This window comes from Chenopodium quinoa, unplaced genomic scaffold (genome assembly GCF_001683475.1).
Source record: "Chenopodium quinoa cultivar QQ74 unplaced genomic scaffold, ASM168347v1, whole genome shotgun sequence".
Taxonomy (NCBI): domain Eukaryota; kingdom Viridiplantae; phylum Streptophyta; class Magnoliopsida; order Caryophyllales; family Amaranthaceae; genus Chenopodium; species Chenopodium quinoa.
This window is the reverse complement of record NW_018742385.1, coordinates 107,609-118,358: the sequence shown is the minus strand read 5'-3', so window position 1 is coordinate 118,358 and position 10,750 is coordinate 107,609. Positions and strand designations below refer to the sequence as shown.

Here is a 10,750-nt window from a genome sequence, read left to right as displayed (position 1 = left end):
TTCAATTTGTAACAAAAGTTAAAGATTTTTTTTAAAAACAAAATAATAAAAACTCAGCAACCATCCACATCCCACCTTCCCTCAATCCCCTGGATTCCGTCAGCCTAATTTCCCGGCAACCCAACCAATTCCGGTTAGTTTATTTCCGTCCCGCCCCTAACCTACCTTTTCCGGCCGAATTCCCTCCTTCCCCTCTCTTTCCGTTGTTCTGGCCAACCCTCCCTTCGAAAACCCAAAAAAAAACTTCCGGCCACTCTCCCCCCTTCCCCAATCCACCGAAATCCTTGAAACTCCAAATCCCACCCATTGAAACCGTTGCAACCCGAAACCCCACCCACCGAAACGGAAAAGGGAAACTAGGTGGGGGTTTCGGGTTTCTGTCGGAATATAAAGAGGGGCGGGGGGAGATTTTGGTCGTGCATGTTGGTGATTGGGGTGGCAAGGGAAATAGGGAAGGGTAGCAGGGTGGCTACGGTGGTTTGGGACGGGCGGTAGAGGTGGCTTGACTGGCTGAGAGTGTGTCGGCTTCCATGGAGTTGAGGGGCAGGGAAGACGGAAAGTTAGAGGGAAAGGAATGAAAGAGGAAAGAAGAGTGAAAGTGATAAAAAAAAATAAAAACAAGAAAAAAGAAAGAAAGAAAAACAAAAAAGATTTTTTTTAAAAAAAATTAAAAAATTATTATTAGACCAATCTTAGCATGACACGTGGATAGGTTACCTGTTATAGAAGGTGGATGACCTGTTGGGCCTGATAAAATGGAATGGAGTGTAAAGGTGGGATTAATCTGCTGTAATCGAAAGGTGGGATTAATAGAATAAGACTAGCAAAAGATTGGATTATTAGAATTAAATTTTTTATTTTTTATAGTCCATCCACATTTCTCAAAGTAGTTTTTTTTTCTCTTTTTCATGTAGTATACTAGTATATACTTCATCCTCTCATTTTCTTAAATCTCGTTTTCTGCCTAACAAAAACTATATTTAGAGACAGAGGTAGTACTAACTACGACTTGCTAGGTAATGACCGCAGAGTACTTGATAATCGGACTTGTAATAAGTTGATAGGTTTATAACTACACTTCGTATTATTGTTTTATATCTTGATTACAGTTTTTGATTCGTCAGCAATATCGTAAGGGATGGTTAGTTTCGTCAGTACCATCGTCATGGTAGTTGGTATATAAGTCAAACTTCTAGTTGTCCACTGTATTCCATGCTACAAACTTGGTCTTCAAATAGGATAAACACAAGCTTTCTGAATAAATAATTTTCGTCCGTTTCAACTTTCAAACTTCAATTGACTAAATATCTTTTTCATCAACCACGAATTATTTAGAAATGTCTCAATACCCACAATTGACCTATATTAATACACATCAAATAACAGGATAACATGCCACATACGTTTTATATAGATATAAATTACTTTTAAGAAAACATAAATGTACATTTTTATTACCACCTCTGCCCACGATAATCTGCATCAAATGTACTTTTTGCGGACTCATACGCAAAACTTTTGATGTAGTTTAATTAAGTTTGAGTGGGTTTAATTAAATAGTAAAAAGGAGGAAAATGGGAGAGAGAAATTGGTCCCATATGTTTAAGTGTGATAGTGGGTTAAAGTGAGTGGGAAAGAGGAGAGAGAATGTGGTCACATATGTTTAATTAAAAAAGGTTAGACAAAATTAAAACAAAAAAGTAAGGGTAAGATGGTCTTTTTACACTTTAAATTTTACTAAAAGAGGAAAGAAAAAAATTTGTTACACATAATAGAGAGCACCTATTTATGGCAAATGTTGCAGATAATTGTGGGCGAAGAGAGTATAAGTATATATAGCTCATGTGGTTAGAGTTTTTCTCCCAATTTTAGATATCTTGAGATCGATTCTCATTATCCGTGACAATGAACAAGCCAAATGCATTAAGACAACCTAATATCGTCATGCTACATGCATTTAGACAATGTAATCATCTACTTTCTCTGTTTAATTAAGGTTCTGTTCTCTTACGTTGAAATTCAGTTCAGTTCAGTTCAGTTCAGCTCCTAATTTCCTTCTCTTATAAAATATTCATTCAGTTCAGTTCAGTTCAGTTCAGCTCAATTCAGCTCAGTTCAGTTCAGACCAGCTCAGCTGAGTTCATTCAATGAGAACAGGCCCTAACATTACATTAAAGTAAAAAATACAATAAAATTGCTCGTGATCATAAGCATAAAACCATAAACTAAAAAAAAAATGCTAAGGAATTAAGGATGCATGGGATATGTATATTATGAACAATGATTACTTGATAATCAAATATGTTTTTTTTGAAAATGTGTACAATCCAATATGAAACTTTCTTAAAAACCAAGTGATGCAATATTAAAATAAGAGAAGCTGTACTTTCTCCGTTTTTTGATTTTTGCAACAGTTTGACTTTTATACTATTCATGTGGTTTACTTTGACTAGCTTTGATGATTTATAAATAAGTAAAAAATATAGTCACGTGGGATCTTATTATATTCATCTGAATTTATATTATTTTAAGGAAAAATTGATTTTAATAATCCCACCTTTTGCCGGTTCGCTGTTAATAATCCCACCTTTTGATTATCATCTAATAATCCCACCTTTATAGGACATTCTTTTCTATTGGTCCCTAACCTGTTGGTAACCGGTTTTAATAGGTTAAGATGTTATGTGTCACTTTGTGATTGGTTGAAAATATTTTTTTTATTAAAAAAACTAAAACTAAAAAAAAAACTAAAAAAAAAAACAGAAAAATAACCAGCCCACCTAACTTTAACCCCCAACGCCAACCCTCCTGCAGTCTTCCCCGGAGCACTGGCTCACCCAGCCTCTTCCCCTGCACCGCCAATCTATCCCCCTCCTACGCACCGGCCGACCAGTCCCCTCCCCCGTGAATTGATGAACGTAACACTTGATAAAATTAAAAACGAAGATTGTGACATCGATGGTTATCGGAACGACGGAACCTAATTGGCGACAAACTGGTTGCGATTTATTGTGTTGAAAAGGGTTAAAAGGAAAAGGAGATCGACGGAGAATTTGGACAACTGATGAAAGGGGAAAAGGCAGTAAATAGGGTTTTCCGGGTTAAGGGTTTAGCCGACGGTGGATGGTCGTGGTGGGGTTAAGGAGGAAAGGGACTAAGGGAGGGGGTTGGGTCGTCAGACGGAGCGGGCGAAGAGGATGGTTGGCCGGCACCGGAAGCAGATTGAGTCGGTCGGCACTCCGGTGAGGGTTGGAAAGTGGGGTGGCGGGTGGCGCGTGGAGGTTTGGCTGGCCATATATTTTTTTTTTTTTAGGTTTTTTTGTCAATTAAATTTTTTTTACAAAAAATTACCCAATGTAAAGGTTACCGGTCAAAATGGACCAATAGAAGAGAATGCCCTATAAAGGTGGGATTATTAGATAATAATCAAAAGGTGGGATTATTAACAGCGAACCGGCAAAAGGTGGGATTATTAAAATCAATTTTTCCTTATTTTAACATCAAATGTTTAGAATTTTTACACATTGGTAATTAAATATATTAACAATTGAAATCATGTATTGACAAGCGGAAAAAGAGAAGTGTTGTAATTAAAAAAACTAGAAGAAATATTAATTAAGGTCAAGTACATAGTATATCACTATATACTAATAACAAATTAATGAAAGAATATTAAACTACTTTACAAAGATAAAACGAATGTCAACCTAAGAATTTTAAAAGTAAAAAAAAAAAAAAAAAATCAACAAACAACAGGAGCAAACGTTCCAAACTCTAACAAACCATTCTCCAATGGAGTCAAATTCAAATCAAAGCAAATAACTCTTCTATGATCATGATCCTCAATACTACTCCTGCTCTTGCTCACACCAGATAATTCCGAAACACCGTGTGATGAAGAACCATCAAGCGAAAGCGAAAGCGTAGGAGAGCCTCTAAAAGTAGGTTGATGTTGTGATCTAGCAAGGGCAGCTCTATGACGTCTCATGTGACCTCCCAACGCTTGTCCAATAGGAAATTCTAACCCACATATAGAGCATTCATGTATTTTCGCCTTTCGTACATCGCTTTGATGTTGTTCACCTTCAATATTTAGTAGCCTAGGTTTTTTGTGGCTAGCCCGGTGTCCACCCAATGCTTGGAAGGACGGGAATTGCCGGTTACACGTCTTGCACTCGTAAATTCGGCCACCGGTACTCGGCTCGAGTGAGACCGTGTTCGGGGGTTGGGATAGGAGGATTAAGTAGTTGGCCATTGCTATGGTCCTTTCTAGCTCTATCTCTTCTCTACTTCTCTTAATACCCATTTTTGTGATTATGTGAATATGTGAATGTGCTTGTTTTTTTTGGTTTTTTTGGATGTTATTTTATGGGTGTGATTTATGATGTAAGTTGAGACACGTTAAAAGAGTATTTATAAAGGATTTTTGAGGTTCGGTTGCTTTGAGTTTGACTTTTTATTGATTGGGCAGCTTTGACTTGTTTGAATAATGGAAAAAGTAATTAATTGGATTAGATTAGACAGCATACGTTACTCGGAGTAGTTTGAAGTTAGGTAAAGTAACAAACGTGTGCTTCAAAATTTTCAAACATAGCAAATTGCATTCGTATTCAAGTTTGACACATGTTCACTTTTTATTTTAAATGCATGTATGTATGATTCTATGGACATTTTGTCACATGGTTTTAATATTTTCTGTAATTAATTTACAATTTCTTAAGCAATCATCAAACAATTTACTTCGTCCATCTATAAGATCCCTGTTTATCTTGGGTACGAGTAGACAGTAGTTAGAAGAGTTACTGTGTTAACGGATGAATCTCAAGATTTAATTTTTAGCTATTTTTGGCAACATATAAAGGAAACTCAACTCATAATTAGACTTGTTCACTTTATTTTCTTTTTGTTGAAATGAAATTATTTTTATTGAACTTAAATTATTTTTACTGAACTGAAATTAATTTTAATGAATAGATTTTATTTTGCTGAACTGAATTTTTTTTTTACTGAATTTATATTATAGTTCTTCTTTAAAGTTACTGATTTTTACTGAAATGAAATTATATTTAATGAACTGAAATTAATTTTACTAAACCGAAATTAATTTTACTGAACTAAACTTATTTTCACTGAACATGATGATTATTATTTTTACTAACTAAACTTATTTTCATTGAACATGAATGAATGAATTTAATTGGAATTATTTTTACCGAATATTTTTTTTAAGGTAAAGTGAATTGGATCTTAACCTAATGGTAGAAGTTCAAGATTAGTTTTATTATACTCTATCATTAAACATGAATGAATAAAGGCAAGAAGAATAATTGTTAATTGTACGTTTTTAAAGGAAAGTGAGAAAATAATACACTCCGCAATAAGAAAATATATGAGTAAAGGTAAAATACAGTCCCTAAACTTTTGTATTTGTGCATTTTTAGTCCCTGTCAACTTTTTTGTGCACTTTTGGTCACTCAACAACCACTCTTGGTGTTTCTGACCAAATAGTTTAGGGACTTAGCCTAGTCAGCATAGTTTAGGGACCATGACTCATATTTTTTTTGTTTTTCCTTTTTTTTTCCTTCAGAATTTATTAAAAAATTCCCAAAACACCCATTAATAATTTATTTAGAAAAAAAAAAAAAAACAATCCTTTATTTTTTTGTCAGAATTTTATTTTTGTCACAAACTCACTAATAAAGTAATAAGCACAAACAAAAAATCAATCAAAATCCTTCAAATTTCTCGATCTAAAATTTCCCAATTTCTCTCTCCTCCGATCACCATTTTTCCGATCAATTGCCGGGAATTTGAACCCTAATTCCCAAATTCAACCACCATTTTCACCCAGATCTCGACAATGAATTGGGAATGGCTTCTTCGGAAGCCGATTCCCGGCTGAAACAAGTGCTGGTGCCTTCTCTTGAGAGAGAAAATTGGGAAGGAGGAGAGGGAGTTAGAAGCCATGGGTGAAGGGAGGAGAGAGAAAAAAAAAAACAATCCTTTATTTTTAATAAAGAAAAGTATTATTTTTAATTACTTTAGATTTATAATTAAAGCTGATTTTAAAAATACTGATGCTGCGTGTTTTGGTGATGATACAATCGGCTTTGGGAGGTGGTTCGTGACTCAACTTGTTGGAATATAAATGGAGTGTTTGATGTGGAAATTGGTGAAGCTATGGCAGCTCGACATGGTCTGTCAATTGCTATTGAAGCTGGTTTCAGGCAAATTACTTTGGAGACTGATTGCTTGAAGTTAGCCCGTTCTCTTCAAAGCAGCAAATCTGATCAATTAGCTTTTGGTTTGATTACAAACTATAAAGGATATTCTTTCTCTTGCTAAGTCTTGCTCAAGGATTAATTTCACTCATGTAGGAAGGGAAGGGAATGGGGTAGCACATAAACTTGCCCATAGTAGCAAGAACTACGACTCTATGCGGGTTTGGTTAGAAGAGATCCCTGTTAGTGCTATTGATGTTGTAACTTTGGATGTTTTGAACTTAAAGTTAATAAACTCTTAGCATTTTCCGTAAAAAAAATAATAATAACAAAAAAAAAAAAAAAGTAAAAAATAATGCTGCCAAAAAAAAGAGGAAAAATGACAAAGTAATTAAAAGATTATTTTTTAATAAATACTGAAGAAAAAAAAATGGAAAAACAAAAAAAATATGAGTCATGGTCCCTAAACTATGCTGACTAGGCTAAGTCCCTAAACTATTTGATCAGAAACACCAAGAGTGGTGGTTGAGGGACTAAAAGTGCACAAAAAAGTTGACAGGGACTAAAAGTGCACAAATACAAAAATTTAGGGAATGTATTTTACCTTTACTCGAAAATATATTGTAGGATATAGATATATATCGATTAAAACTGGATAAAGAAATTACTAGATTATTGGATCCACCCATATGTGAAAAATGAAATTTTTTTGTGGATTGAGGGAATAAGCTTAGGGCCTGTTTACTTCAGCTTAATTTCATTTCAATTCAGCTCCAATCAGTTCATTTCAGTTCAGCTCTTAACATCCTTTCTCATAAAATATTCATTTCAACTTAGTTCAGTTCAGCACCAATCAGTTCTATTCAATTCAGCTCTGTTCAGTATTTATTTTTTTTTTGTTCAAATGAGGAAGAATTCCAATCACAAGAAAAGAAATAGAAAAAACAAAACAAAAACAAATAAAAAAACAAGCCAAGCAACAAAAAACACCCTAAACTACCATCAGTTCAGTAAATGAGAACAGGTCCTAAGAAACCTTCATTAGAAGTTAACTTCTTAAGCCTATTATGATTAAGGCCTCATTTACTTCGCCTTTTTTTTGCTAAACTGGATTTTTTTTTTCTACTGAACTGAAATTATTTTTGTTGAATTGAAATTAATTTTAGTGAATTGAAATTATTTTTATTGAATTTATATTATATTTATTCTTTAAATTTACTAATTTTTACTGAACTAAAATTTTTTTTATTGAATCGAAATTATTATAATTTTTTACTGAACTAAAATTAATTTTACTGAATAGAAATTATTTTTATGGATATTATTTTTGTAAGGTGAAGTAAATAGGGCCTAAATATCAATTTGGGTCATTGGTTGAGTTTAAATAGGATTGGGTTTGAATAGGAATCAGTTTGGTTGATTATTTATTTTAGGTTTAAGTCATGGTAAATTATTGTGTCCATAATAAAATAATAATTCGGGTCACTTTGGGTTAGGTTTAGTAATTTTGGATAAGAATTTTAGACACCTTTAATACCTTATGAATACTACTATTGTTTTTTTTTTTTTTTATTTATGTACAATATATATATATATATATATATATATATATAAAATAATTAATATTTAGAATATATACAATGAGGGAGTATGTGAATGATGGGCAGGGGCGAAGCCGGGGGGTGGTTGGCAAGGCCCCAACCCCGGTTACCCAAATTCGATGTAATGCTAATACGTAGTGGAAAAAACTTTGGCTTTGAAAATTTTGTGATACATGCAAGAAATTAATTAGTAACCTCTTAGTCTTGATATTTTTTTATTCCTATCTTGGCCCCTAATGTTGAGACACGTTTAATAAAACATGAAATGAAAGTATTGAAATCATAGTTTATTTATTCTATCTTATGAGAGTATGTAACTTATAAAATAATTTGTAAAAGAAAAAGAAGGAAAACTAGGCGAAAGTAGTCCACCATACTAAATGTAACCAGAAATTAAAGTGTGAAAGGTACTATATTGTTAGATGAAATTCGGAGTACTAAATTTTGTGAAAACTCAAAGTGTGTGAACTTGGACACAATATGTATGTAAAAAGCATTTCCAGAAGTGCTCATGTCAGGCTTACAGTGGGTATAAGCTGAGGTCATAGCTTAAGTAACAATTATGATTAGTCTTCAGTGGAATTTTAGTAGTATTATTTTACGTAGTACAACAATTAAGTAGTGATCATTAGTTGAGCATTCTAGTTTCTAAGAACCTTCATTATATTCTAGAAATGTTTGCTTTATCATCAAATACGGAGTAATTAATTTGGTGTGCTTTGAATGTCAAATCTCAACAATCCACCAATAAGTTTTTACATATTTTATGCGACTTTAGGAAGATAATTATTCCAGAAGTGCTTACATTCTTAATTGACTTAGCTTGAGAGAAACTATTTTTGCAGTGACTTTAATAACTTGAGTCATGAATAGCTCTAATAACACAGTGTTAATATTAAATTATAATTAAATATTATTATTTAAAAACCAACAAACTAAGAGATTACATCAATACCTACAAAATATTTTTGTATTCGTTAATACTATTGAATAAGTACTTTGGTATCATGATAATATCATCTATAATATAATTTAATACCAACGCATGTTATTGGAGGTCATTCATGACTCACATTATAATAGGCAGTGAATTCCTCGGTGAAATATGAAAAAACAAGGAATAATGTTTCTGTTATATTTCCTCCGTTCCAAATTAGATGACACAATTTGATTTTGTGCACTATTCATATAAATTGCTTGGACTTTGTTTTGAGATATCGTATTGAGAAAAAAATATAGTGATGTAGGGTTTAGTTAAATTTGTCTCAACATTTATTTTTTAAATATCAAAATTTTATATATTTTTTTTCTCATATGCTATAAGGGATATTTGTATTAGAAAGTATGCATTGACATACATGTCTAAATGAAATATCTTCAAATATAAAACGGGAAAGCATGTAACATTCTTACAATAGATTATGAATTTTCTTACAATATTGTTAGATTGTGACAACTTATGGTATATTACTATTTACCGGCTATCTATAAGTTGTCACATAACATATTCCTAATAAAAAAAAATGGGAATTTTCTTAAATATGAGAATTTGATTTACCTTTGAAACTTAAACATTATTTGGTACTCAATTGTCTATTTGTCTGCCTATCAGGGTGTCATTGAATTATAGCAAGTCATTGGTTTAGCTATTTAGTACGTGTGAATGTGCTTAATTAGTAATCGTACACTACTAGAAATAGACAAAATAGCGACAGATATCTTGCGACAGACGGACTAATAATTTTGTCGCTAATTTCAAAATTTCCGACGGATTTAGTTTCGTCGCAATATTTCGACGGAATTAATGTATTCCGATGACTTTTCCGTCTTCCGACAGAATTTTCCCTCGGAAATTAATTTGCGACAGAAAATTCCGTCGAAAGATATTAATTCCGACGGATTAATTTTCCTCGAAATATATAAGGTTTTGAAAAATAAGGGGTTTCCATCCAATTGAATACGGGGTGACCTAAAAAAAGGGGGAAGCATGACAGAAAGAGAGAGAAAGAGAAGGAGAGAGAGAGAGAGAGAGTCGCCGGCGCCGTGGTTCCCCAACGGTGCCGGTAACATTGTCGTGGGGGAGAGAAGAGCGACAAAAAGGGAGAGAGTGAAATATAAAGAGAAAGGAGACGCCGCTGTCGAGCCTCCACGCCGCCGCCTTGACGCCTTCTAGCCGCCGGAAACCGTGTCCTGCTCCGAGAACGAAAGAGAGAAAGAAGGGTGAAAGTAAGAGATAGAAGAAGAAGGAGAAAGAGAAAGAGAAGGAGAAGGAGAAAGAGGTTAAGGCTGCCACCGACCAACCTTCCCTAACGGCGGTGGTAGTTGCCGGCGACACCCCTGCCGCGTCTAGGTTAGTGTTATTAGGTTTAATTTTTTTAAAAAAATTGAAATCTGACAAGGTAACCCTAACCACCACAAGCAGCCTCTGGCGTCCTCCTTCCCTCGTCGTGACTGAAGCACCTCCATTGTAGCCGACTGAAAATTCCAATAAGTCCTTCTACTCCCCCCCCCCTTTTTTATTTTTTATTTTTTCAATTTAATTTTGTTTAAAAATAAACCATTATTTATTTTATTTTTTATTTTTATTTTTTGTAGGATTTTTACAATTTAGTTGATTAATTATCAAAAACAAGTGCAAATCTAAAGGCTAGTCACATTACTAACCTTAATATATAATGTATGGATGTTACTTTGGTTTGGTTTTGTTTAACATAGTGTAGTTTAGTTTAGTTTATTATAATATAATGTGGTTTAGTTTAATTTATTTCAATATAATGTACTTTAATTTAGTTTTTTATTTTTTTTTATTTTTTTTATGTATGTTTAGTTTTATATATTGAAATGTTAGTTTGGTTTGTTTTAGTTTAGTATAATATGATGTATATTAGATAAATTTATTTAATATAATGTAGTTTTCTTTAGTTTAGT

The 10,750-nt window shown here is 33.1% G+C and overlaps 1 protein-coding gene across 1 annotated transcript; it reads right to left on the bottom strand.

Moving 5' to 3' along the window:
- Nucleotides 1-3,136: 3,136 nt before the first annotated feature.
- On the bottom strand, nucleotides 3,137-4,759 carry LOC110698786 (zinc finger protein ZAT12-like). Its single transcript, XM_021876308.1, has one exon. It carries the CDS (start codon nucleotides 4,304-4,306, stop codon nucleotides 3,743-3,745), a length of 564 nt encoding a protein of 187 aa, XP_021732000.1. The 5' UTR covers nucleotides 4,307-4,759; the 3' UTR covers nucleotides 3,137-3,742.
- Between the last annotated feature and the right edge of the window lie 5,991 nt (nucleotides 4,760-10,750).

Coding starts and splice junctions, on each gene's coding strand:
- LOC110698786 (XM_021876308.1), bottom strand. CDS start 4,306: ATGGGTATTAAGAGAAGTAGAGAAGAGATAGAGCTAGAAAGGACCATA.